The 27,728-nt window shown below is 48.2% G+C and overlaps 1 protein-coding gene across 2 annotated transcripts; it reads left to right on the top strand.

The window, feature by feature from the left end:
- Positions 1 to 4,977: 4,977 nt before the first annotated feature.
- On the top strand, positions 4,978 to 8,166 carry ZCCHC12 (zinc finger CCHC-type containing 12). Of its 2 annotated transcripts, none has more exons than XM_044235431.1 (4): positions 4,978 to 5,145; positions 5,440 to 5,491; positions 5,726 to 5,867; positions 6,283 to 8,166. In XM_044235431.1, exon 4 carries the CDS (start codon positions 6,412 to 6,414, stop codon positions 7,621 to 7,623), a length of 1,212 nt encoding a protein of 403 aa, XP_044091366.1. In that variant the 5' UTR covers positions 4,978 to 5,145; positions 5,440 to 5,491; positions 5,726 to 5,867; positions 6,283 to 6,411; the 3' UTR covers positions 7,624 to 8,166. The 2 variants fall into 2 exon arrangements, with proteins under 2 accessions (XP_044091366.1, XP_044091367.1); XM_044235432.1 differs by lacking the exon at positions 4,978 to 5,145 and adding an exon at positions 5,164 to 5,228.
- Positions 8,167 to 27,728: the final 19,562 nt, after the last annotated feature.

Below are 27,728 nucleotides of genomic sequence, written 5' to 3'. Positions count from 1 at the left end.
CCTTTGGTTTGATTAACTTGCTAGAGCAGCTCTTAGAACGCAGGAAAACACTTATGTTTACCAGCTTATGAAAGGATATGATAAAGGACACGAATCAACAGCCAGATGAAGAGATCCATAGGGTGAGGCCCCGAGCAAAGGAATTTCTGTCCTCGTGGAGCTTGGGGCCTGGCTCTGTGGCATGCGGAAGCTTTCTGGTTTCTGATTTCCCAAGCATGGAAGCTCTCCTAAAAGCTGTCCTTTTTGGGATTTATGGAAGCTTTATTACACAGTCTCACTGGACTAAGCCATTCGCCATTGGCTGATTCAACCTGCAGCCCCTCCCCCTTCTCCAGGGAGGGTGGCCCTGAAAGTTCCAACATTTTAATCCCTTGGTTGGTCCTCCTGGCAACCACCCTCATATGGGGTCCAAAAGTCACCTTCATTAATAACAAGACACCCACTTCACCTTCATGGCTCTGAAGCATTTACAGGAACTGGGGATGAAGACCGAGTATATCTGAGGAATAATATAGTTTGGTCATCTGAATGACAAAATATAAATTTCTTGTAAATCATTAGATCAGACTCCAGTACAATGTTGAATAGAAGTGTCAAGAGAGGACATTGAATTGTGGGTTGTTGTTTTGCTTGCTATTTCATTAATTTCTGCTCTTTATAATTTTATGTTTCCTTAATTTTGTTGGGATTATCTTGTTTGCTTTTTTAAATCTTGCAACGGGTACTTAACTCATCAGCTTTTGGCCTTTCATCATTGCTAAGAGATACTTTTTTCCCTTTAAGCATCGCTTTCGCTGCTTCCCACAAGTTCTGATGTATTTTCATTATTGTTCAACTACAAATGTTTTGTAACTCCACTTCATTCTTCTTTGACCCATCAGTTATATCAGAACAGGTATCTTAATTTACAAACATACATAGAGCTTCCAGTTACCTTTATACTTCTCAATTTGTAACTTTCTACATTATGATCAGATTCTGGTTTTTGAAATGTGTTAAGACTTGCTTTCTGGCTCAGAACATGGTCAAATTTTATAAAAGTTCTGTATGTGTCTTCCATAGTTCTTGGTTGCAGTTCCCTATACATTGGCTAGAAGCTCAAATTATTAATTATGTTGTTCAAAAATTCTGTACCGTTAGAGACATGTTTTTTGCCTCTTTGATGAACTACTGAGAGAGGTGGGTAAAGACCTCCCACGCTGATTATACAGTTGTCTCTTTCTCCTTGTAGTAAGTTAACTTTTCCTTTATATATTTTGAGGTTTTGCTGTAAATGCCTAATCATTCCTGGTGAATTGACTCTTCTATTTTTACAAAATGACCTTCTGTATCTCTAATAATGCTTTTTAATTTTAAGTGTATTTTGTCTGATAGGAATTTCACTATACACGTTTTCTATCACTTACATAATTACTTGTATGATTTCTCTCTCTCTGCCCTTTTATTATCAACCTATTTGTATTCTTATACTTTGGATTTCTCTTCCTGAGCACAGGGGAGGGGAAGGGCAAAGGGGGGGAGAGGGAAACTGAGGCAGGCTCTGCACAGAGCGCCAAGCAGGATGCAGGGCTCCATCTCACGACCCTGAAATCAAGACCTGAGCAGAAACCAAGAGTCATATGCTTAACCAACTATGCCACTCAGGTGCCCCCCACTTCATTTTAAGTCTTATTTATTTTAGGGAGGGAGAGAGAGGAGAGTGTGTATGAGTGGGGCTGGGGGTGGGGGAGGAGCAGATGGAGAAGGAAAGAGAGAATCTCAAGCCAACTCCCCGCTAAGCCTGGAGCCTGACGCGGGGCTTGATCTCAAGACCATGAGCTGAAACCAAAAGCTGGAGGCTTAACGGATTGAACCCCCAGGCGCCCTGGATTTGTCTCTCCTAAACAGCATATGGATGTATTTAGTAATTCTATTTGACAATCCTATTTTGACAAAACATTTAATAAAATTAATGATATATTGGAGTTTTGAACTATCCTTTTTTCCCCCAAGCTACCATTTTATTTTGTGCTTATATTGGTTCCCTCTGTTTTTCTTTTGCCTCTTCTTTCTTGACTTAAAAAGAAATGAGAATTTTTAAACTTTTCAATTATCTTCCCCTCTTTCCTAGTTTGAAAATTTACATTCTGTTGCTATGATTTTGATAATTACATCCTATTACTTCCTACATATATAATTACCTTTGATAAAAGTCTAGATTTAAGTACCTAAATTGCTTCCAATATGAAATGAGGTTCTTGGAAAACCTGAGCTCACTTTGGGTACGCCTGACATTTCTTCCTACTGTGAAGTACTTTAAGTTTATTTTTTTCTAAAAAAACAGAACGGACGTTTTTTATGACTCCTTCTTCCATCAATGTTCGCTTGTGTTGCCCATGTACTATTACTTTCCTTGCCCTTTATTCCATCCTGCTTCTCATTCTAAGATAATTTGCCTCCTGAAGTACATCTTTCAAAATTTCCATTAGTGCAATCTGCTGGTGACAAACTCTATTAGTTTTTGTTTGTCTAAAAATACCTTTTTATCACCATCTTGTGGAATATTTTACTGAGAGATGCTGCCCTCGGGGTCCCAGCTTAGCCTGGGGAGGGCCTTTTGTTTTGTAAGCATCCCCACTGGGCTCTGACTGCTCTGACTTCAGATGAGCCAGAGCCGGCCCCCCACCCAACCCAAGTGTCTGCAGGTCCTTAGCTACTTCGTGGGAGAACAATGTCTCAACAGGACTGCTGGAGATGCTTAAGGGATATAATGATGGAAAATTTCTGACAAAGAAGAGCAAGACAACCAAAGGTAGCTATTATTGATTCGACTGAAAGTTTTAGCTCCTGATCATGAGGTAGTTTTTAAAGTTTATGTTTTGCATTGAAAAATAACACATGGCCTCCTTAGAGCCACCAGAGCCTGAATTGTTGTGATGGAAAGTGTCCCAAAACATGAAGCCAGAGATAAGGGAAGCTCGGTAACTGACTGACAGGAGCCAGCTTCGCAAATGCTCTCCCAGCCCCATGTGGAAAGACCCTCTCTCTGTTCTAAGGACACAACCCAGACACCTGATACGTCCTCCGTTTCCTTTCAACATTTCTGCCAGAGCTCCGAGGTCTCGTCTTTGTCTTCTTCTTCGATGCCACCAGGTCCAGCCATAGATCACCTGCCTTGGTGATGAGACCATTCAAATTCAGAAAAAGAAGCTGCTTAGGGGCCAGGGTCAGATGTCATAGTGCTGGGAAGCCAAAGGAACAATCCAAAGTTAGCCCCTAAACCACTGCCAACATCACCCCTGACTCTCTAGAGTCGCCAGCCTGCCTTCTCCCTGCCTCTACCACCCCCCACACACACTGTTCCAGCCACAGGAGAGAGGCCACAATCCTGAGATAGAAGGCGCTTCGCTTCCAAATTTGGATTGTATGCTCCAAGGCATTCCAAAGAGTAAGGCTGGAAGTAAGAAAGCAGGAAGGAAGAGGCAAAGTATCTTGACAGCCTAAAGAACAACCCCACAGGAGCTGACAGGGCATCCAGTGTTCACTGATTTCCAAACCACCCCAGTCAAGAGCAAGCAATAGTGACAACCTTGAACTTGGATGGTCCACTTAGGCGGGACATGCTACCACCACCCTGAGCCCTGGGAGCCCCACAGAGACCTCCTGGCTGCACTGTACATTAGGGAAAGGAGACACGCTTTTCCAGAACCAGAGGTAAGGGAAGATAGGGTATGATGGGCTGGTCCGTGTCCCTCCAAAGCACATGCTTTACATTTGATCTAGCCTCTGCTACATCAGAATGTAACTGCTTTTGGAAATGGGCCCTGAAAAGAAGTGATTAAGTCAAAATGAAGCTGTGGGTCCTAGTCCAATCTGACTGGGGTCCTTATAAGAAGAGGAAATTTGAGGGGTGCCTCAGTCGGTTGAGTGTCTGACTCTTGGTTTTCGGCTCTGATCGTGATCTCAGGGTCTTCATATCCAACCCAGCATCAGGCTGTCCGTCCGGTGGGGAGTCTGCTTGAGGTCCTCTCTCCCTCTCCCTCACTCTCTTTTCCTCTCTCAAATAAGCAAATGAAATCTTATGTTAAAAAAAGAGATTTGCACATCAGAGCAGGCATACAACATCAACCCCGTGAAGAGGCAGTGAGAGTGTAACTATCCACAAGCCCAGGAGAGAGACATCGGGAACAGCCAGTCCCGTGGGCAGGACTTCTAGCCCCCAGAACTGTGGGAACATCCATGTCTGTGGTTTGGGTCACGCAATCCGTGGTACTTTGCTATGTCGGCCCTTGCAGCCTGGTACATGGCGCCCCTAGCTTCCGACCCATTCACCCTGCAGCCTCTCAGAATTAACTGCAACGCGGGCGAAAAATACGAGCACAAAACCTCTCTCGGCTCTAGTCCCAGCAAAGGAGAATCCCCCGGATACGCGGCCCAGGAATCTGCATTTTTAACAAGCGGCGCGCCTGCCCCGCCCCCTCAATTCTCAGGCAGCCAGACTTGCAACCATACTGCGGTGAGTACTGGTGAAGAGCCTGGATGCCTGAGGACCTTATCCCCTTTCAACGGACACACTACCACCTTCTTCACAGTAAAAGAATTGGGGGAGCCGCTTTGCACCGAGACGGCTCTAATGCTCTTTTTTCTTTTCCCACCCCCAAACCCATGCAAAGGTGAATTACTTTTATTGTTGATTTGATTTCGATCCCGCTCGGTGTTTAATGCACCCGGCCCGGAGGCGCGGAGCTGACCCCAGGGAGAAGAAGAGAGGGAGAAGGGAAGAGTCTCGAACTCTCCCAGGCTAGGCAACCGAGCTGCACTTGACGCGCGGCGGATCGGCTGCCCTCCTCCCCGCCCCCCTCCCTTCCGCCCCCGCGGGCTTGCATTTGCGTCCGGCTGGAGACCGCGCGGGAGCCCGCCCCCGCGCCCCGCTGATTGGCCGTGCCGGCCCGCTCGTCACACTCTTTTGTCTCAGTGGGCAGAGGATAAAAGCCGCGGCGGCTGCCGTGGGAACCGCGCTGTCTGGACTCGACTACCCCTCGCTGGGAGGCGGTGCAGCCGCTCGGCTGGCAGCTCCCGGTCGCTGGGCGGCTGAGGCCGAGCCCGTCCCTCCTCCCCCTGCGGGGCTGCGGAGACGGGAAGGCGGTTGGCAAGGCCGGAACACAGGTAAAGAAAGGGGTGCGGAGAGAGGAGGGGAAGTCCCACCTGTCCTGGGCGGCTCCCCGCTCGAGGCATCGAGGACTGCGAGGGTTAGGAGCACTCCCTCGGGCGCTGAGGGAGGAGGTGGGGTGCCGCTGGATTCTGCCTAACGGGGAGGTTCTGCCTGGATGGGGGGGGCGTTTTCGGGGTGGGGGGAGGAATGCAAGCTGCCTGCCTCGAACCCCCTTTGCACCTCCTCGTCTCCTCTGGAGAGGAGTATTTGGGTGTGCGTGTCCCACTCCTATTCCGTCTCCGTGGCAGGCCATCAAAGCCGAATCCGAACTTGAATTCTGCGCGGCGGATTGCAGACCTGGTAGGCCAAAGATTTCCCGGGGGAAATGTTCTGGGGCGGGGGTCGCTTTGGCTCATAGTCAGAAGGTGGGAGAGGAATTTTCCGCCTGCAGACAGCGGAGGCGGCGAGGCGGCGAGGCGGGGGGGGGGGTCGGGGGAGGGGGCGGCGGCGGGGGTGAAGCGGGGAGGGAGGGAGCGGGATAAGGGGATGAGGCTGTTCCTGACCCTGCCTGCCCTGCCCTCCGCGGCGGCGCAGTCTGGACGCTCCGAGGTCCCGGATCTGCGACGCCCGGTGGACGGAGATCGCCCGGAGCCCGGAGACGAGCGCTCCCACGGAGGCCACCAGTTGCAGAAGCTGGGAGTGAAATAAAGGCGCGCGCGCCTGTTCCTGCGCTCCCGTAAGAATCTGGGAAAAAACGGGGGAGGGGGGATCTTTGAGAAGGGGGTGTGGTTGGGACCTGAGACCAAGAGGTCGATGAGACTGTATTTATTCCTACAAATCTGTGACCCCTGTGCTCTATTTTGAGAGCCCCAAAGCAGTTTCCATACACTATTACACTTCGAATTAGAAGCAACAGTTGCCCTCCCTGCTGGACGACTGGTGGGAGGGGATGGAAGTGGCTGGAAAAGTACCCTGCTAGCAACGGAGACACCGGCTGACTCCGTGAGCTTGTAATGGCCAGTCTCCTAGAAGATATTTTTAGGGCAGTGGGCAGATGTGAAATGTACTGTCGGACATTCAGGAAGGGAGAGAACAAAACTGCAGCCAATTCCTTTATTAACTACTCCCCCCCCTTTTTTTCTTTTTTACAGCCCCTGCTGAGACAGGAGGAAGGCAGACCCCCCCTCCTCCCCGAGCACCTGCAGATCAGGCTTTTCCACAAAGCCTGAGCATCTCGTTATACTCGGTCCCGCCGGCCCTCCCCAACATCGTCGTCAGTCATGGCCAGCATCATTGCGCGCATGGCTAACAGCCGGCGGCAGAACGCGCCGTTGCCGCCCTGGGCCCATTCTATGCTGAGGTCCCTGGGGAGAAGTCTTGGTCCTTTAATGGCCACCGTGGCCGAGAGAAACCTGAAGGTGTTCTCTGGGAGGGTAGGGCCAGGGGAGGGGGAAGAGAGCTTTGAAAACTGGCTGATCCAAGTTAATGGGGCCCTGCCTGATTGGAATATGCCTGAGGAGGAAAAGCTCCAGCGCTTGCTGAAAACCCTGCGAGGCCCCGCCCGGGAGGTCATGCTTTTGCTCCAGGCGGCCAACCCCAATCTAAGCGTGGCAGATTTCTTGCGCGCGATGAAATTGGTGTTTGGAGAATCGGAGAGCAGTGTTTCCGCTCACGGTAGATTTTTTAACACCCTGCAGGCACAGGGGGAGAAAGCCTCCCTTTACGTGATCCGTTTAGAGGTTCAGCTCCAGAAGGCTATTCAGGCGGGGATCATAGCTCAGAAAGATGCCAACCAGACTCGCCTTCAGCAGCTCCTTTTAGGGGCTGAGCTGAACGGGGACCTGCGCTATAGGTTGAAACACCTTCTTAGGGTGTATGCAAATGAACAGGAGCGGCTCCCCAGTTTCCTGGAGTTAATCAAGATGGTCAGGGAGGAAGAGGATTGGGATGACACTTTCATTAGGCAGAAACGGCCCAGAAGGTCTGAGCCCATGGTGGAGAGGGCCACTAGCCCCATGGCTTTTCAGGGCTCCCCTCCCATAGTGGTGGACAGCGACGACTGTAACGTGATAGAGATAGACGATGACACCCTCGATGACTCCGATGAGGATGTCATCCTGGTGGAGTCTCAGGACCCTCTGCCGTCCTGCTCCACTTCTCCTCCCCCCAGACGCGGGGCCGGACCGCAAGAGCAAGTGCTAGTCATTGATTCCCCCAGCAGTTCCCCGGCTCAGTCTCCCTCCACCAGTGGGGGTTCTGGGTATAAGAATGGTGGTTCTGGGAATCTGCGTCGAGCCAGGAAGCGAAAACACGCGCTCCGCTGCTCCTCTTGTGGCTTGGAGGGCCACTCCAAGGAGACCTGCGACAATGAGGACAGCAGGGCCCAGGTGTTTGAGAATCTCATCATCACCCTGCAGGAGCTGACCCATACAGAGGAGGAGGCGCTGAGAGCGGCCCCGGCTGAGCCAGATGACCTTTCTGAGGAGCAGTGAGGCAGTAGCCCCCAGCCTTAAGTGAACCCTAACCCATGCACAGAGTCCAACAATGCGATAACCGGGGAGGGGCGCTTCCAACTGCATGAATCCACAAAGCAGCTTTCTTTGCAGAGCGGAGCTGAGTAGGAAGGGGCTTGGATACCAGCTCAGTGAAGGGAGACAGCCAAACCCCTGCGCTTGCTTCCCCACTCCCCACTCTGCTGCCTAAGGGTCTGCTTCCTTTGTGTGCCCATTTCCTTGATGGCTTTATTCTCTGTGAAAGTGAAATCCTTCATCGTGAAGTCTCCAAACAATAAAGAAAAATACAAAACAGTGAAGTGCCGGTGACCCCAAACCCCCCACCCTGATCTAACCATTGTCAACCCTTTGGTGAAAGCCCCTTCTAGGCATTTCCCTCCACCTGAGTACCCAGATAGATCTATGTATAGATAAAAGTAAAGTGCTCAAATACAAGTCCTGTTCTATAGTCTGTATTTTTTCACCAAACAGTATATGTCGTGGGCTTCTTTCTATGTCAATAAATATATATATCAGCATCTATTTTTAATGTCTCTGTGTTGCTGTTTTTGGAAAAGGTAAAGGAAAAAGGGACAAGAGAAATAGTGAAGAGCTATTATGGGGTGGGCTTTTTTTTTTTTTTTAATCAACATCGATTTGTAGATGTGGTAAAGGAAAGAAGAAATGGGCTGAAACTGTCCCCGAAGGTAGATGGACAGAGCCACTTGCTGTAACTGGCCTGTCCCGCAGGTAATATGGCCAGATTATGGCGCCCGTTTGTTGACCGACCCCATTGCTTTCTTCTCTACTGGATCCAAAGGAGTCCGATGGAGGAGGAGTCTGGTGCTGAGGTAATAGCCCCCCCAAACAGGGATTCCAGAGACACTGCTCTTGGTCACTGTGGGGGACGAGCGCTCTTCCTCTTCCAGCTGGGTTCCTGCTGCTGCTTGTGGACACTGGGTCACAACGGTCACAACATGTCGCAACAATCACAACGTGGAATCTCTCCTGCGGCCGGACACCACCCTCTCCTCACTCCCCAGTCAGGGAAAGGAGAGAACGGCTCCCCACTGGAGCCTAGCACCGGAGCCTCAGCTCCTGATGGCGCCAGAGCCATCCCGCAGAAGCCCTGAAGTGACCAGCTGGAGGACACAGGCACCCCAGGACTCCAAGCCAACCCCTCCCCACCCTCAAGAATTGAGACTAGCTGGGAGGGATGGCAAGCCATCTAGTAGCCCAGAGGCACCTAAAGGAACCTGGGGATCGGGAAGACCCACCCCGCGTTTCAGTCGAGTGGGGGGCATTCGTGGGGGACGGAAAGAAAACGTGGACCTTCCTGGCACCTGCCCTGTCCCATCTCTGGATCTCATTTGGAGGCTGATAAAAGAGGATGCGTATGGCCACAGTCCCCCCACCCCCAGGGTCCCTGTGTCTTGCGTAGGTGCGCACGTTCCAGTTCCTGCGAACAGGGCAAGGCTGGGGGGCTGCTGCTGGTGGTGGTGCCTGCATTTAGGGCAGGATTCGGAGAGGGAACTGAATGCCCAGACCTGAGGCCCAGGTGGGGATGGGCGTTCTTCATGCCCAAATCGGGGGACTCCGCTGTGCGGAGAGCTTAGCTTAGCGTAAGCAGCAGTGGCAGCGGGTGTCTGGGGAGAAGCACAGTGTTGTTTGGGGAGGGGGAGCTAGGGTGAGGTCATGTTGACTGGGGAGACACACAGAGATCCGCAGCCTTGCAAACCCTGGGAGGAACTGCAGAGTCCAGGGGTCAGACAGAGCTCTGGGCTGTGTTGTCCTGGGAACGGCGGCGGGGCAGGGGCTGAGGGGCTGGGGTGGGGGGGGGTGGGGGGTGGGGGGTGGTGAGGGGCCCTGGGAGAGACACTGGGATTTAGGCTAGCAGTTGGTGACAACTCAGTAGGGAGGAAAGGGTGCAGGCTGAGGCCTCCAAGGCAGCAGGGGAAGCCAGGACAGCCTTCCTTGGGCTGCCGTACCCAGAACCGGCCTGTAAGTGCTGCTTTTTCCAGAAAGCCCCTCAGCTCCTCCCTAACTTATTGCTCCTGCTCCACGAATGACCTCACGATCTGACTCTAAAATGCGCAAAGGAGGGGTGGGGGCCCATATTCACCTCTCTGTGGTGATGGTGGTGAGGGTTGGAGGTTCTGCCTCCTGTGCTCTGCCATCACCCCTCCCCCACCCCAGGCCCCCAAATTGCCTTAATCCTCAGCCTTCTTTCTTTTTTTTTTTTTTTTTAAAAGATTTTATTTATTTATTTGAGAGAGAGAGAGAGTGAGAGAGAGCATGAGAGGGGAGAAGGTCAGAGAGCGAAGCAGACTCCCCATGGAGCTGGGAGCCTGATGTGGGACTCGATCCCGGGACTCCAGGATCACGCCCTGAGCCGAAGGCAGTCGTCCAACCAACTGCGCCACCCAGGCGTCCCCTCAGCCTTCTTTCTTAACTCTCATGGTCAGGAGACTGGGTGGGCCTCTCAGCCTTAGATCCCCAACACTTTACAGCTTATGTAGATTTTCACCCCTAATTCCTTTCCATGTCTCCTTAAGTCTCCCCTTGGGAGGTATCTATCTCCCTCATCTAGTCTAGATTAGAATAGCAGTCCACTTCCCAATCATTTTTTTTTCTCAATTTTAGCCTAGAAACACTTATCCAATATTTGTCCAAAGACATAGTTTAGGCTGCCCTAATTTCTTTGTGGCATCTGGTAGAATAGGAAGATGGAATGAAACATCAGGATGTTCTGTCCATTTCCTACCCTCCTTTTCACTGGAGTGAGTTTGGGGGTTCAGTATAGACCATGGTTTTGAAAACCTGCTTTGTGATCCATCCCCTTTTTCTTCCCTTGCCCTCCCCTCAGCTGTGTAAATTTGAGATTGTCTAAATTTTTATTTCACCAACCGGATGTAACCTGACATTTCTTTTTGTTGTTTCTCTTTAAAGAAAAGAAAAGAAATACACATTTTCCCTAATTAGAAGACATGAAGCTCACACCTGGGCATTCCGATCAGATTAATGGAGTTAGTCTGAAAAGGGCCTCACTGAAAGCTGTAGGCTAAATTGCAACAACACAGAGCTCAGGGCTCGAGAGTATTATGCTAAGCGAAACAAGTCAATCAGAGAAAGACAAAAACCACGTGATTCACTCAACGGTGAAATTTTTAAAAGATTTTATTTATTTATTTGACAGAGAAATCACAAGTAGGCAGAGAGGCAGACAGAGAGAGGAGGAAGCAGGCTCCCCGCTGAGCAGCAAGCCCAATGTGGGGCTCGATCCCAGGACCCTGGGATCATGACCTGAGCCAAAGGCAGAGGCTTTAAGCCACTGAGCCACCCAGGTTCCCTCAACCATGGAATTTAAGAAACAAAACAAATGAGCAAAAGGGGAAAAGAGAGAGAGAGAGAGAGAGAGGCAAACCAAGAATCAGACTGCGCTCTAGGGAGCCCACTGATGGTTACCAGAGGAGAAGGGGGTGGGGGGATGGGGAAAAGGGGGGGCACTTGGCATGATGAACGCGGGGTGACGTATAGAAGTGTTGAATCATTCTATCGTACCCCTGAAGCTTCTCTAACACCGTATGTTCCCGAACTGTAATTTAAATAAAAAACTTAGAACAAAATAAAGCTATAGGCTAATTTTCTTCCTTTCTGCCTTTATTCTCATCTGTCGCTAAGAGATGAAAATTGCTCTTTTGTCTTGTCAGAAGAATCCGGCCTCTCTGAGTGCCCTTTTGCGTTAGATCCCCCTCCTTCCTGGTATTCTCTCCCCCTCGGTTTCCATGACACCCCTCTCTCCTGGTCTCCCCCTCCCTGATGTGGTTGGTGCCGCTGCTCAGTCTCCTTGGCTGAATCTCCTTCCTCTCTTCTTGATCCCTCCATGATCCTAATAAAAAGGGAAAAAAATCCTTACAACCGTGATTTATGATGAGCTTATTGTGGGCTGGGCAGCCTGTACCAAAGTCCTTTAAATGCATTATTAGCTCTTTTAATCCTTTGATTAAACCCCCCAAAATAGGCACTGCCATGAGCACATATTTCAGAGGAGGAAACGGGTGGGGAAGTTAAGAAACTTGCATAGGGGTAGGGGTCCTGCAGCTGGTTGGGGGCGGAGGTGAGACTCCAGGGTGAGAAGGGGAGAGGGCTTTAAGGCTGGAGCCACGATCCTCTGAGTAAACTGAGGTTTGTCGGTTAGGCATAAGGTGACCTGCCTTTCCCAGGTGGGCCCCATGTACGACCGGCACAGGGCCTGAGGGTCCCTTGTAGGCTCACAGGAACCACCAGTTGCTATTTCTCCGCTAGAATGCGTTACTCTGCCACGGAAGGGAAGACAGGGACAAATGAGAGGCTGTCCAGGCCATGCAGACGGGCCTTATTTAGTGTTTATCTGACAATGTGACAGCCTGGTCGCAGCAGCGACAGTCGCGGAGTGGATTCAGAAATGCCTTAGAGTTCAGTGGCAATGGTGATGACGATGATGAGGATATAGGATGAGAAGAGAACACTTGTTAAATGCTGAGGTGCTGTCTCCCTGTTTTCTGTGTCCCCAGGGAATGTCTTCTTCCCCCACGTGTCTGTGTTCCCGAAGAGCCAAGTCTTCCTCCACCCAAGACACCCCCCTGAGCAACAGATGGGGGCGAGGGGAGCTCATCTCAGAGAGACACAGAGACTCTCCAGTGTGTGGGGGGAAAGGGATGTGACAGAGGTCTGAGGAGTCCGTTATGATCCAGGTAACCTTGAAATTTTGGGATGTCAGGGGCAGCATAAAAGGGAGCAGAAAAGAGTGGGGCTGGGTCTCCTGCCTCCTGCTGACAGGATGTATGGCTCTCTGGCTGCAGCTTCTCATCTCAGGACACAGCTGCCAGCCTCTTATGGTCCCTCACAAACACTCCTTCAGATACGTGCTGCGTTCACCGCGCCATTTTACAGACCAGGACGTTGAGGTACACCCAGTTCTAGTAACTTGCCTCATAAGATCAGACAGTGAATAAAGGCTGGAGGTGGACCCGAACTCAGATCTGCCCCTTGCCGGAGCCAGGAATCTCTCCTCAGCTGTAGGAGTCATTCTTTTTTTTTTTTTTTTAAGATTTTATTTATTTATTTGACAGACAGAGATCACAAGTAGGCAGAGAGGCAGGCGGGGGGTGGGGAAAGAAGGCTCCCTGCCAAGCAGAGAGCCCACTGTGGGGCTCGATCCCAGGACCCTGAAATCATGACCTGAGCCGAAGGCAGAGGCTTTAACCCACTGAGCCACCCAGGCGCCCCATGTAGGAGTCATTCTTATGGGTACAAATGGTCTCATCATTCTACTGGCTGCATCCCGAGTTGGGATGTCTGAACTGTCATACTCGCGAGGCAAAGTCTGCACAGCAAGATGGCCTCCGTCTCAATTTCTTTTATTGACCAAGACAGCAGAAAAACGATCAGTTTAGGAAACTTCCTTCTCAGAGTCTGAAACCATCTTCTCCTCATATTTATTTTTATATCCAATTTCTGGGAGAAGATACTAAAAATAATGGGCTGTTGGTAAGGATGTGGGCAAAGAGTCTCTCTCCCACACTGCTTGGTAGGACTGAGAACTGACACATTCTTTCTGGAAGGCCAACCGGGAAATGTATCAAAGGTTGAAATATGAAAAGCCCTGAATCCAGCCACTTAACTTTCTGAAATTCATGCCAAGAAAATAACTGAACAAGTGTAAAAAGAGTTTTACAAACAAAGATGTTTACCCTCACTTTCTTGGGTCATAGTGGGAAGCTGCGAACAACTTGGAAGACCACAAGTAAGGTTTGGCTGAATAAAGTAGGCTCTGTGCTTGGAAGGGAATGCGATGCTTCCAGAACTCTGGGCGTGCCTTCATATGACTGGGCCTCCCCAGACAAATGAAGTGTGGTCCTTCTGGCAAAGGACCTTCAAAGATCACCAGTCTACCAGGTCCTCTGTATCACCTTTGACTGCCAACATGCTGTCCCACCAGCCCGGTGCTCCTCTTGACCTAACAAAACCCTTGCTGGACTTCTAGAATCATCTCCCCTGGCAATCCCTTGGACCAGCTTGCCCTGACTCCAAATTGAGGTCATTCTTTATATCTCAGGTAGTACTTACCATTTTTGTCAATTTAAATTCAATTGGCCAACATATAGCGTATCGTTTGTTTCAGAGGTAGCATTCAATAATTCATCAGTTGCGTGTCACACCCAGGGCTCGTCACAGCACGTGCCCTCCTTCATGCCCATCACCCAGTTACCCTGTCCCCCTCCAGTGACCCTCCCGCAACCCTCAGTTTGCTTCCTGGAGTTGAGAGTCAGTACTTCTCGTTTTGTCCTAATTGCTTATATCTGTCCTGCCCTCTGGGCTTATAACCCCCGTACCTAGCAGCCCCCTTCGGATATTTCAGTGCAGAACCCATGCACACCCACACCTAGCGTGTTGGCTCTGGCAGTTGTTACTGTCTCTCCAGATGTCCCTGTGCCTTGATCCCTCACCACGTTCCAGTGTTTGCTCAAGTGGCACCTTCCCTGTGAGGCTGACCCCGAGCAGCTCATGAAAAACGGCTTGCCTGGCCACCAGCATCCCCACGACCCTTCCCTGCTGTTTTTCCATCGCATGCCTCTCTTCTAGGCTACCTAATTTACTGATGTATTATGTCCATTATTTATTCCTGTCTCTCTCTGCTGGAATATAAACTCAAGAGGGAGGATGTGTTAGCTTAGTTCACGGGTGCATCCCCATCTCCTAGGACACTGCCTACAACCCAAGCCAACTCTCATTATGGATTTGCAGCTCGAATGAATGAGAGGCCCGTCTGCTCTCCTGGAACCCACACTGCTGGGGAGAAGATGCTCAAGGAGAGAACAGAGCACATGGACCCTCCATCCACCTCTCAAAGATGAAGTAAGAAACCTGGGAGACAGTCCATTGCTTCTCAGTCTCGCAGGCTGTGGCTTATTAGTTGGACCATTCACTCCTTGCACTGCAGAAAGTGAGAGATGGGTTTCTTTACAGCTTCATCGCTGTGACGTCATCAGACCTTAGGTTTAGTTGTTTCAGATTCCCAGTCACTCCATGTGCATTTGTAAACATTAAAAGCGACTGCCTTGGGTTGCCTGGGTGGCTCAGTCTTTAAGCGTCTGCCTTCAGCTCAGGTCATGATCCCGGGGTCCTGGGATCGAGTCCTGTATTGGCCACCTTGCTCAGTGGGAGAGCCTGCTTCTCCCTCTGCCTGCTGCTCCCCCTGCTTTGGCGCTCATCCTCTCTCTCTCTGACAAATAAATAAATAAAATCTTTTTAAAAATTAAAAAATTTTAAAAAAATTAAAAATAAAATTAAAAATTTTTTTAAAAATTTAAAAAAAGCAACTGCCTTGTAAAATATGACTGTTTTGGGTACTCTTTGCTCTTTTCCTAATAATAAAGAATTAACAAGAGTAATAACAATAATGATGGATATTATTTTCAATTGCTAGGTGTTGAACTTGTTAATAATAGAGTAAGAATCATTAAGCTCATTTTAGAGGATATAAATGAGTCTCAGTAAGAGAAAGCAAAAGAATAAGGTGATAGAGCAGTAAACAGATGGTAAGCCTGGCACCAAAGTCTGTGAACTTCCTATCATCTATTTCAAGGTCAAGTATTGACATTACTGGGAAGAACTGCATCGCAGTGGAATATTAGTAATTAGGGGCAGGGGAAATAGGCAGATGAAAATATTTGACCAGTGTCCTGTCTGTTAAACACAGGTTGAAGCTGTTTGAAAATTTGTAAGTAAAGGAAATTTTAGGGTGCCTGGGTGGCTCAGTTGGTTGAGCGACTCCCTTCAGCTCAGGTCATGATCCTGGAGTCCTGAGATCGAGTCCCGCATTTGGGTTCCCTGCTCAGCACGAGCTCTGCTTCTCCCTTTGACTTCCCCTTCTCGTGCTTGTTCTCAGTCTCTCTCTCGCTCTCAAATAAATGAATTCTTTAAAAAAAAAGAAATTTTACTAGAGCGACACGATGAAGTTGATTAAAAAATTTTTTAAGTGGATTTACTTTTTTTTGTTTTAGTAATCTCTACACCCAACGTGGGGCTCAAACTCATGCCCCCCAGAACGAGTCACATGCTCTTCTGACTGAGCCAGCCATGCGCCTTGATGAAGGTTGATTTTAAATACCCTAGATGAACCAAGGTCTATTTTAGCTCAAGAAAACATAATTGAAAATAGAATCTCTTTGGTATCACCGATGGCTGACACTTAAGAGACAACATACAAACTTTTTCCTTCGCTGCCTGCCAGAAGGTTTTGTACAACTATTTTATTTCCTAAATAATTTTAGAGTTGTTCTAAGATTAGGATGTTCAGAATGACACAAAACCATGTGAAAGATTTTGTATGGTTAATATTTAAATAACTATAAAAGTACACAGGAAGAGCAAAAAAAGCCATAGGTAACCACTGAAACTTTTGGCATATTTCTTTTAAAATGTTTTTCTAACTCTGTATGTGAGTGTAGATACATATGAAATTTATTGAGGTTATACTGTCTAGAGTTTTACATGTACATAGCTATCATTTTGGCTCTCTTTTTCTAACGATAATTGTGATCATTTCAAGAGCAGAAATTAAAGGTCATTTGCAAAAAGAAGAGTAAGGGCAGGTCAAGTCTAAGCAAATATGAAAACATACGAAAAAGCCTACAAGAAATAAACATGGTTGTTACTGGTCAATAAATTCTGAGCATTCACTGTAATAAGTATGATTGTTTTCACAGGGAAAGCAAGAGAATTGGTGGAAATGTCTGAAAATAATGAGGGACATTAATGTAAGCTCTGAAATATTGAGAAGAAAATGTTAAAACTCTTTGGGGGCACTGAGTGAGAAGATTTGAATAGAAGAAGAGAACCCAAGTTCAGCTATGGGATGGTGGGCATGGTGCCCGTGGGGTCTGGAATGGCTTCTCACTGGGAGTCATGTATAGACACCCCAGGACCAGTATCCTTAGCAGCTGGGAGCTCAAAGAAAGGAATCAGAGCTTTAACCAGTGTGAAACCTACAAAACCCATCTTCGCAGTCAGAGAGCCCCAAGCAGGAAGTTTAAGAGGCCTCAGAGGAGGACACTCATTTCAAGCGGAAGGTCTTGAACTATAGGGATGAGGTCTTAGCTGCCACGGGATCTTTCTGTGGCCTTCAAAGCTATCAACCGCCGAACTCCCCAAATATCACCAAACACCTGCTGATTTGATAAGGCTGAATGTATTCCTCACTGCGGTATGGGAGACCCCCACCTCACAAGGTTTTGGCAGTGTTTCAGGGAGGGAAGGAAAGATGAGAATTTATTAAGAAATGAAGGTTTTGATTTAAGGCAGAGGGTCTTTCAACACGGAGACTTGGGGCGCTTGGGTAGCTCAGTCGGTTAAGCTCCTGCCTTCAGCTCAGGTCAGGATCCCAGGGTCCTGAGATAGAGTCCCATGTCGGGCTCCTTGCTCAGTGGGGAGTCTGCTTCTCCCTCTCCTTCTGTCCCTCCCCACCACTCATGCTCTCTCTCTCTCTATCCCTGTCTCAAATAAATAAATAAAATCTTTAAAAACAAACAAACACGGAGACTTGATTAGGATTTAATAAGGATCGTGATGTCAGCAGTCTAGGACTGGGGGTAGCAGCAAGGGGAGGATTTCGAGGAAAGGGAAAGATTTCAGGGAGCAAACCGTTGATGCTTTCCATTGAAGTTCCTGTAATGAAGAGAGAGGAGAGTCCTGGAAAGGCAATGCAAATGAAGACAGCTGACTAGCAAAGTCTTGTGTATGTAGACAGTAAGGTGTGGTTTTATTTCTCGGTGTCCCGGCTGAGTGTGGCAAGAGACTGTTTCCATTCTGACCTTCTTACCATTTTTATGACTAATTCGCCTTAGGTATGTGTTTATTTTGTGATGTCAAAATCCTTTTGTTTCCCTGAATCCCGAGAAAAGAGGAGCCCTACTCTTAGGTAGTTTACTAAGTAAGCCCTGAGAGACAAAGGATATAACTAGCTTTAACCAGTCTGCTAAACCTGTTCATTGTCGTGTTAAAAAGGAAAATCCAACTGAGTCCATTTTAAAGACGTTATTGGCTTTATTTAAGGATTCATGAATTGGGCAGCAAACAGATGGAAAGAGGCTCAGAGATGCCGTACAAGATGAAAGACTTTTGTACACTGAAGGGAGCAGAAACAAGGAAGATACTAGCAAAAAGTGAACTGGTTGTGGTGAGGTCACTTTCGTTTAGGTTACTTCACTAGTGCTGACCTGGCAATTCCTGATTTACTGCTTTAGGATTCCATTTCTGGGAGAGGTAGAAACTGATACTAGGTCTGGCTTTGGTGACCAGGGGCTTAGCATAAGCGACTCCATTTTGAGTTAGCTGTCTTAGTTTGAACAGGTGGATTATTTTATTTAATCCTCACAAACACCTTGTGAAGTAGGTGCTATTATTATCCCTATTTTATAAAGGAGGAAACTGAGGCTCAGGGAGGTCATAATTAGCTCACATTCACGCACCTGAAAGTACTTTTTTTTCCCAGGCACATCAAGAAAAACCTACCTCCAACAAAACTGCCTTAATTTTTTAAAAGGTTTTATTAATTTATTTGACAATCAGAGAGAGAGCACAAGCAGGGGGAGCAGCAGAGGGAGAGGGAGAAGCAGGCTCTCTGCTGAGCAAGGAGCACGATGGGGGCCTGGATCCCAGGACCCTGGGATCATGACCCCAGCCAAAGGTAGTCGTCTAACCGCATCAGCCACCCAGGCGCCTCCAAAACTGCCTCATTCTGTTCCACTTTCGCAGGAGAGAGCCTGGATCAAGGTGCAAGATATATAATTATATTATGGGATGGATCTGCTCTCTTTGGGGCCCCTGGGGAGAAGGAGGCCAGGGTGGAAGGCAAAAGCCTCCGGTAACCCCAGTTTGGGTCTGGGTGGGCTCCCTGGGCGGCCGTACCCCCCGCCCCCCTCGGCAGCTCTCCCCTAGGCTGCGGAGTGCACCGGAAGCCGGCCCGCGCCCGCGCCGCCGCCGTGCCCGCCGCTCGCCGCCAGGAGGCGCTGCGACACAAGCGCCGGGAGGGGAGGGGCGGCGGCCACGTGACCCGGGAGTTGCGCGTGGGGTCGCGGGGTCCTGGGGTCCGCGGGGGTGGCCCTCACCCGCTGCGGGCGCGCTCGCCTGCTCTCCCCCCCGCCCGCTCCACCGCCTTCTCCTTCCGCTCTGCGGCTGCAACGACAGCGACTCAAGTCCAGTTTCCCTGACCCGTAACCTCCAGGCGACCCTGCCGAGCAGCCGCGTGAGTTTCCTGGGCACCCGGAGCCCCTGGGAGGAGACCCCTAGCTCTGGCTCTGTGGCAGTTTTTGCCCTTCCGGCAAAGCAGGGCGTTGGGGGTACTGGGGGCCAGGCTTTCCCCTAGCTCGGAGAGGCACTGTCACATCCCGTCGTCCCCGTGGAGGGACGTGCTGTTCCCAGGGGGACCCCGTGGGAGTGAGCCGAGCGCGGGGAGCGGGGGTTGGTGGGGGGTAGTTTGGATCAATTGGCTCTTCTGGCAGGACCTCCTTGCCCAATAAGCACTGACCAAATTACTCCCACCCTCACATCACCATTTTCACGGATATGCCCTAATTGCACCTGATTGTGCACCGGGCTTGAGAGGTGCAAAAGGTGATTCTCATACCTGCCTACGTTCCTAACTTGGAGTGGCAGGCCTTAGGCTCGCTCTACACCTGGCCTGGCAGAGCGGCCACGGATTGCCCAGGCTGCACACTTGGATCGCCCAACTGGAAATGCCTTGCGCACCTCGAGACATCTGACAATTTCACACACACGCAGATGCTGACTTTGATGTGTCTGTCAGCACAACCCTCAGAAACTTCGTTCACCACCATTTTCACCAGGTGTTGTAACGCGGGTAGTCCAGCTGGGGGGGGGTAGCTAATTTAGAGAGAAACTAAATAATGGGATACATTGAGGGCTTTTAAAAAGAGCCTTACACTTTGCATACGATACAATCGACTCATTTTAAGTGTACAGTTCTTTTTGGTAAATTGGCAGAGTTGTGCACCCATCACCACAATCTGGTTTGAGCGTATTTTGGTCCCTATTCACCACCCCCAGCCCTCTGTCCACTGCCAATTCCCATAAAACCACAGTTAATCTCTCCTCAGACTCCTTGCCCTAAGCAACCATTGATCCTTCTTCTGTCTCTATGCGGTTGCTTTTTCTGGACAATTCATAGGAATGGAAGCCTACACTGTGTGGTCTTTTGCGACTGCCTTCTTTCACTTAGGGCAATGTTTTCCAGTTTCACGAATGTCCTAGCTTGTGTCTGTATGCCATTCCTTTCTGTAGCTGAATAATATTCCATGGTATGGATATACCGCTTTATGGATATACCACCTTTGTTGGCCCATTAGTTGATGGACATTTGGGTGGGGTTTTTTTTGTTGTTAAGAGTAATCCAATAATTGGGAACATTTGTGTAGACATATGTTTTCAATTTTTTTGATTTCACTGCCCTTCGCTGGCGCTCCCTTGGCAGGCTCCCTTAGCCAATTTCTATCCTAACTCTTAACACACTGCCCTGTAAGCTTGAATTCATTCTCTTTCCCTCCACTAGAGAAGGCAAGGACTATGTTCCCTCGTTCCCTGCTTTACGAGTGGAATTTCTGCGTCAGATGGCAACTGTATGTTTCACTTTTTCGGGAACTTCCAGATTCTTTTCCAGGGTGGCTGCACCATTTAAGATGGCCACTGGTAAATGTGTGAAGTTTCCAATTTCTCCATATCCTCCACAACACTTAGTTGGTCTTTTTGTTTGGTATCTCCTTGTGATGTTAATTTGCCTAGACTGAGTGGTATTTGGTTAATTTGTTTCACTTCATTTGAATGACTAGCTTTTTAAATATTATAAAATCTAGTTGCTGAAATGAAGAATACATAGCCGGTCCATGCAAGGAGCTCATGGCTCCAAGAGGGAGACAGAGAAACATAATTATAGTACAGTGTGTTAAGGATGCTGTGGGGGGCAGAGAAGAGGGATCCTAACCTCAGTTTGGAGGATGGAGGAAAGTATTCAAGAAGCCTTTTCTAGAAGGGGCTTTAAAGTACCTCTGGGTTTCTTTTCTATTCTTTTTTTAAAAAAATTTTGTTTATTTGACAGAGAGAGAGAGGGAGCATAAGCAGGGGGAGTGGGAGAGGGAGAAGCAGGCCTCCCGCTGAGCAAGGAGCCTGATGCGGGGCTGGATCCCAGGACCCTGGGACCATGACCGAAGCCAAAGGCAGACGCTTAACGACTGAGCCACCCAGGCGCCCCTCTGGTTTTCTTTCTTGTATTTTTATCAAAATTATACACATACGCAGTTTTAAAAGTCAGGTAGTTCCACAAGCCTTGTTATTTTTTTAAAAGATTTTATTTATTTATTTGACAGAGGGAGACACAGCGAGAGAGGGAACACAAGCAGGGGGAGTGGGAGAGGGAGAAGCACGCCTCTTCAGAAGCAGAGAGCCCGATGTGGGGCCCCATCCCAGAACCATGCCCTGAGCTGAAGGCAGATGCCCAATGGCTGAGCCACCCAAGTGCCCCCGTTATTTATTATTTTTAAAGAAAGGAGTTCCCAGCTTTTCTCCCCATTCCCTGCTCCGCCCCCCCCCCCAAAGCAACCACTTTCTATTCTTTTAACCCTTTGGCTATTTATTTCTCTATCTTTAAATAGCATAGCATGTTTTTATTTGAGGAAAAAAAAATAGCCCTGACATAGGCCAATTACTATCTTCACTTGTACTAAGTTGGTCATCTGCATTAAATATTAACACATGGTTAATTATGAAAACCATAGTCACAGTGCAACCTACCTTCTTGCAAATTAAACGAAAGAAGACAGGCATTTCCAACAGTTAGGTACTGAAGTAAGACAAGATAATGCATTTTAAGGGACTGGCTAAGGAGTTTTCCTTACTGGTATTTTAGTACCATATAACTTCAATAAGCCAGAACCCAACTATAACCATTAATAAAGAAGGATGTTCTTGGGGCGCCTGGGTGGCTCAGTGGGTTAAGCCGCTGCCTTCGGCTCAGGTCATGATCTCAGGGTCCTGGGATCGAGTCCCGCATCGGGCTCTCAGCTCAGCAGGGAGCCTGCTTCCTCCTCTCTCTCTCTGCCTGCCTCTCTGCCTACTTGTGGTCTCTCTCTGTCAAATAAATAAATAAAATCTTAAAAAAAAAAGAAGGATGTTCTTTTCACTCAAACACAAAGAAAAAGCCAAATCACAGATAAGCAGCGTAGGACAGAGGTTGGCAAACTATGACTTGTGATCTAATAAAGTTTTATCAGATGAACCATTATAATCAGCTAGTTCGTGGGGAACACTTGACTTTCAACCACAGTTAAACAAAATGTTATTCTTCTATTCTATTTTTTTTCACTAGTAGACCTGTATAACAAAAGCTTGTAGTCCATTATTGTATTTCTGTCATTATATTTTATTATGAAGCCTAAGAGGTTTATTTTCTGTCCTTCACAGAAGTTTGACAACTCTTGGTTTAACAGAATGAACAGAAATTGCCATGTACTTGCTGGGTGACCTTGGGAAGTCACTTCATTTCTCTGGTCCTGATTTTCATTATATATAAAATGGACATAAAGTGTGATGGGTGGAGAAGATAAGCTCTAGGGTGAAACCCCCCCTTCCTCTAAGTATTATAATAATAAGTTAATTATGTAAGCATCTATTGAGCTACTACCAGATACCAGGAGCTATTAAAGGCATTGTGGATAGAGCAGGAAACAAGATCCCGTCCTGAAAGAGGATATTGTTCTAAATGAAAAGAGACTAAAGATGCAAAGTGTGGTCTGAGATTGGATCCTGACTGGAGCAAGCCAGCCTTATCAGACATTCGGGGGAAAGTAGGGAAATTGGAATATGGTTGGGTGTTCGATGAGATAGAAATTTATTAACGTGCAACAGTGGAGGTGACCGACTGATTAAAAAAAAGTCACAAAGCGTTATGTACCCATATTATCTCATTTTGGTAGAAAGTGCAGATATGTATTACGTACTTTTAGAAGCAGAACTGGAAGCATATGCACTAAGCTCTTTTTTTTTCAAAGATTTATTTGAGAGAGAAAAAGATGGCACGAGTGGGGGAAGGGCAGAGAGAGAGGGAGAAGCAGACTCCCTGCTAGGCAGGGAGCCCGACAAGGGGCTCAATCCCAGGACTCTGGGATCATCACCTGAGCCAAAGACTTAACTGACTGAGCGAACCCGGGCACCCCCTGTACCAAGATCTTAATATGGCTAATTTCTGGGAGGTGGGAATATAATGTTTCTCCTTTCTTACTTTTGTTTCTTAATTTTCTACAGGGAACCTACACTGCTTTTTATAAAAATAAAAGAGTCTGTCTAATTGAAACAGAATCTCTCCCTTCGTGGAGTTTACATGTCAGAGTCTCTTGCATTACCGTGGCTGAATCTGTCCCTTGTTTTGCGGGGAAACAGCTGTAAATGAAGACTGCTCTCTCCCCCTGCAGGTGATGAAGGAGCATGGCTTTCTCTGGGAACCGATGCTGTTGGCATTTTCCTTGGAGTATTCCTGGTGAGTAGAGCCTTCGTACACCCAACGCTTTAGGAACGGGTGAGATTCTGTAGGGCGGCCGAGCATTAAAAAAGGTCAAGCGAGGCCAGGGTTGGCGGTGTCCGGCTGGGCAGTCACTGTCTAGGAGAGAAGGTGTCCAGTCTGATACCGGAGGCGGGTTTGTCTCTCTTGTGTCTGTGGACACAGCATTGTGACAAAGCATTTGAATCTTGTAACTACTTCTCTTATTCTAGGATGGGGCTCCGTAAACCTGCCTTGTCTTTTGGTCAGTAAAGTCTGGTTGGAACACAGCCACGGTCATTTATTTATGAGTCCCTATCCCTGCCCTTGCCCTGCAGTGGCAGCGGGGAGCAGCGGCCCAGAGACCACATATGACCCACAGAACTAAAAAAGTTTACCATCTGGCCCTTGAAAGAGAAATCCTGGGGACCCTGGGTCTTGCCACTTCCCAGTTCAGCGACCGAACTCTGATTTATAAACATCATACTCTCCTGAGCGTTATTAGTGTGTGTGCCACTGCTCCCAATGTCACATAACTCTAGGTTACTCGTGATGTTAGATTTCTTACCCTGCAAAGCAGCGGTGAAGGCCAGACCCTAGAAAAACAGAAATTTCTGGAAACTTCTGGAAACTTCCAGAAAAATGATAGCCTGTGAGCCCAATCGGTAGCTGGCTAGTTGGTCCTCCATTCATCTAGCTAAGATCTACTTAGGCTTCAAATTTAGTTCAAGTGCCTCTTCCTCCCAGAAGCCTCCTCTCACACCTCACCCTGATTTCACTGTCCCAGGCCAGTGCTCCCACAGCACCCTTAGCAGACCCTGATCATAATGCTTAGCACACCCCCCTGTAAGCGTGAATTCATCCCTCAGACTGTCCACCAGAGAGGGCAAGGACCATGTTCGCTCATTCCCTGGAGTAGCCTGAGCCCAGCGTAAAGCCTAGCATATAGAAGCACATAGTAGCTCCCTAGCTGCGATTCCTCGGCCACGCTGCTTCGCTGAACCACGCTGCTTCTCTGAACCTCAGTCTTCCTGTCAGTAAAATGGGGATAATGGTAACAGTATCTCCTTGTATTGTTGTGTGGCTCAAACGTGTGTATATTAGCTATTCAGTGCATACTTGTGGAGGAACGAAGGAATGCATGACAGATAGGAACTTGTTTGGGTTGTACTGGGCACAGTGAAAGTCTGCATCGGCTGTACCAAGAGTCACAGGGATTCACATGGATCGTTCTGTGTGCTCTGTTTGGACCAGCAACACACTCGTCCTCCACTGGCCACCCACACTAGAGCAGCCTTCATCCACCCTGTCAGCACTTACGGACTATCTGCTGTGCGCCGACTATGCTAGATGTTAGGGATGTACAGGGATACCCAGCGTCTCCATCCTCATGGAGATTACGTTCTAGTGAGGAAGATGGGTCACAAACCGATACGTCATGTATTACAGACCGGCGTCAGTGATAAAGAAAAGAAACAGGCTAAATCACAGTCATTGAGATGGGCTCTTACCTGTCTCGTGATCAGAGATAGCTTCTTCAGAGAGGTGACAGTTGAGATGAGGCTGGAGGAATGAGCCAACCACGAGAGGAACTGGGGAAAGAATATTCTAGGCCGACGAAGAGTGCATGCGAAGGCTGAAAGCCGTCAAGGATGTGGCACAGTCAAGAACATGGAAGGAGGCGAAGGAGGCTGGCAGGGTCAAGAGGCTGAGCTCTTTCTGAGAAGAGAGGGAAGCTCTTTAGTGATTGTAAGAAGGATATGAAGATCGGTCACTCTGTGTTTTTAGAAACTTAAAAAAACAATCTATGTGGGAGAATGATGGCGCCTCTCAAAGATGCTCACATACTAACCCCCAGAACTATGACTGTGCGGCTTTATATGACAGAAGGGACGCTGCGTGTGTGACTCAGGATGGAAACCTGAGGAGATTACCCTGGTGGGTTCAATAGGATGACAAGGGTCCTTGTGAGAGAAAGGCACAAGGGGCAGAGTCGGAGGGAGGGAATGTGTGCATGGAAGCAGGGCTCCCTGCCAGAACGATTTGAAGACAGAAGGGGCTGCAGCCAAGGAATGTAGGCAGCGCATAGAGGCTGGGAAGAAAGGGGAACAGCGTCTTCCTTAAAGCCCCCAGAAAGGGGAACGCCTGGGTGGCTCAGTCGGTTAAGCATCTGCCTTCGCCTCAGGTCATGGTCCCGGGGGTCCTGGGATCGAGTCCCGCATTGGGCTCCTTGTCCATTGGGGGGCCTGCTTCTTCGTCTCCCTGCCGTTCCCCCTGCTTGTGTTCACTCTCTCTCTTTCTCTCCTTCACAAATAAAATCCTTAAAAACAAAAGCCCCCCAGAAGAACACAGCCCATGCTGACACCTAGACGCTTAGCCTTATGAATCTCAGTTTGGACTTCTGACCTTCAAAACTGTAATATCTTACATTCATGGCATTTTAAGCCAGTAAATTTGTGCTAATTTGTTACGGGAGCCACGGAAAACCCAATGCTCCTTGTGTGTAAAGAGAAACCAAAAACTAATGAGATTGATGATTTACAGGGGGGGATGGGAACTTCGGAAAAGAGTATTTTGACTTTGTGTTCTCCAGTAGTGGTTCCCAAACTTCAGTGTGCATCAGAGTTAGGGGACTCTGGGGAGATGGTTAGGGAGCTGTCTGGGGGGACTCTGGGAGATGGCCTCCCCTCCAGCATTCGTAATCCGGTAGGGTAGGCCGAGGCTGGAGCTCAGTATTTGCATCTCTAACAAGTTCCCGGATGAAGCTGATGCTGCTGGTTCAGGGGGCACACTTCAGAACCCCTGTTGGTGAAGACCGTCCCCCACCCCCAAACAGAACAGAAATCCCGTTCACCAGATAGTAGCTTTGTTTTCCCCAGGGCTACGGGTTGGCAATTCTGAATCTATGTAGATTCTAGTCTCGAGCAAGTGATCTATTGTAATGAGAACCACCTTTTACTCTGTCGGAGGAAGGAGTTACATGGAAGAATAGACAGACTGGTGGAGATCAGAGGTTATCGGCATGAACGCACCATGCGTCATTTTGTATGCGTGCGCCCGCCCACCCAGAGACAGATACAGAAATAGAATGGTTTGTGGATATGCATATATCTCCTAGCTCTGTCTGCTTAGAAGGCCTGGAAGCAGCGACACCCCAAAACCGGGGAGCACACCTAGCACTCAGATCTGGGTTTCAAAACACCATTCTCCAAATAAAAGGAACCAGAACTCTCAGAGAAATGGGCTGATTCCCAGGCTGGGGCAGGGAGACTAGAAGAAGAGCCTGGAATGTCTTCTTCTGCCAGAAAGTAAGACAGTGTCCATGCAATAATGGCGACATGCCAGGAGGATGCGGGAGTCACTTTGAAGGGGTTTCCAATGGTGAACTCTGTGACAAGCCACAAGATAATTAATGGTAGTAATGGATCATAACCCGGAGAGTAAAATTAGCATCCACGAGTCCATGTGAATATAAAGAAATAACTGAGTAAATAAACAAATGAGGGAGAAGGCAAAGCAATTAATTAATTAATCCAATCAATAAATTAAAATGTAGAAAATTATTAATAAAATTAATTAATTCCAATTAATAAAATGTAGAAAGAACAATGGGACTAGAAACTTCTTCGGCAAGCGCTACGGTAATAACTATTTCAGGCCAGAACCATCCATGCACCGAGAAGGAGACGCCGTCATTTCTGTAGTGCTCTTGGGAACGCACATAGCCTAAATGGAGTCCTGATGAGCCATTGGATAAACCCCAAAGTGAAACCAACTAGTGTTTTTCAAAAGCATCATGGTAATGAAAAGAGACCAAGGAACTCTCCCAGGTTAAAAGGAGTCAAAGAAGACATCTGTGATCCCGACCTGAAAAAAGGACAGTGGGACAAATGGAAAAAATACGTGTATCAATAATAGTATTGCATGAGCATTAACTTCTCGGTCTGTAATACTGTACTGTGATTCGATAAAATGGTAATATAAATATATGTAAGATGGTTATAAAAAATGGGAAATCTGGGTAGGGTATAGGAGGACACTTCATACTAGTTTTGCAACTTTCTTGGTTGGGGGTAAGTCTATAATGTTTCAAAAGAAAAGTTGAAAGTGAAGTGACCTGAGCCACCCTGGGATCATGACCTGAGCTGAAGGCAGACGCTTAACTCACTGAGCCACCCAGGAGCCCCTCAGTATTGTGGATTCAGAATCCTCTGGTATGTAAGCTGGACAGTTTATCATGGGGTTTGCATTTTATCTTTGTTTTCCCCCATAGTTTTTAATAGTGTTCCTCTCATCCAAGGGAGAACAAGGAAAAGGGAGGGGATTTCTTTGGTCCCTTCCTGTGTTTACCTCTGCCAAGGGCTTTCCTCTTGAGAATCTGTCTCTGCCCTTTTCAAGGAGGGGTTTGAATTGTGCTGTCACCCAGACTGTGACCTTTGCAGAGCCCTGTTGGCCTGCTTGGGTTTCCACATGCTGTGCCCTTCCCTACATTTAGGCCTGTACCTGGAATGCTCTCTTA

Source organism: Neovison vison, chromosome X (genome assembly GCF_020171115.1).
Source record: "Neovison vison isolate M4711 chromosome X, ASM_NN_V1, whole genome shotgun sequence".
In the NCBI taxonomy this organism is placed as follows: Eukaryota; Metazoa; Chordata; class Mammalia; order Carnivora; family Mustelidae; genus Neogale; species Neogale vison.
The sequence above is the reverse complement of the archived record's forward strand: the minus strand, read 5'-3'. Positions and strand labels throughout refer to the sequence as shown.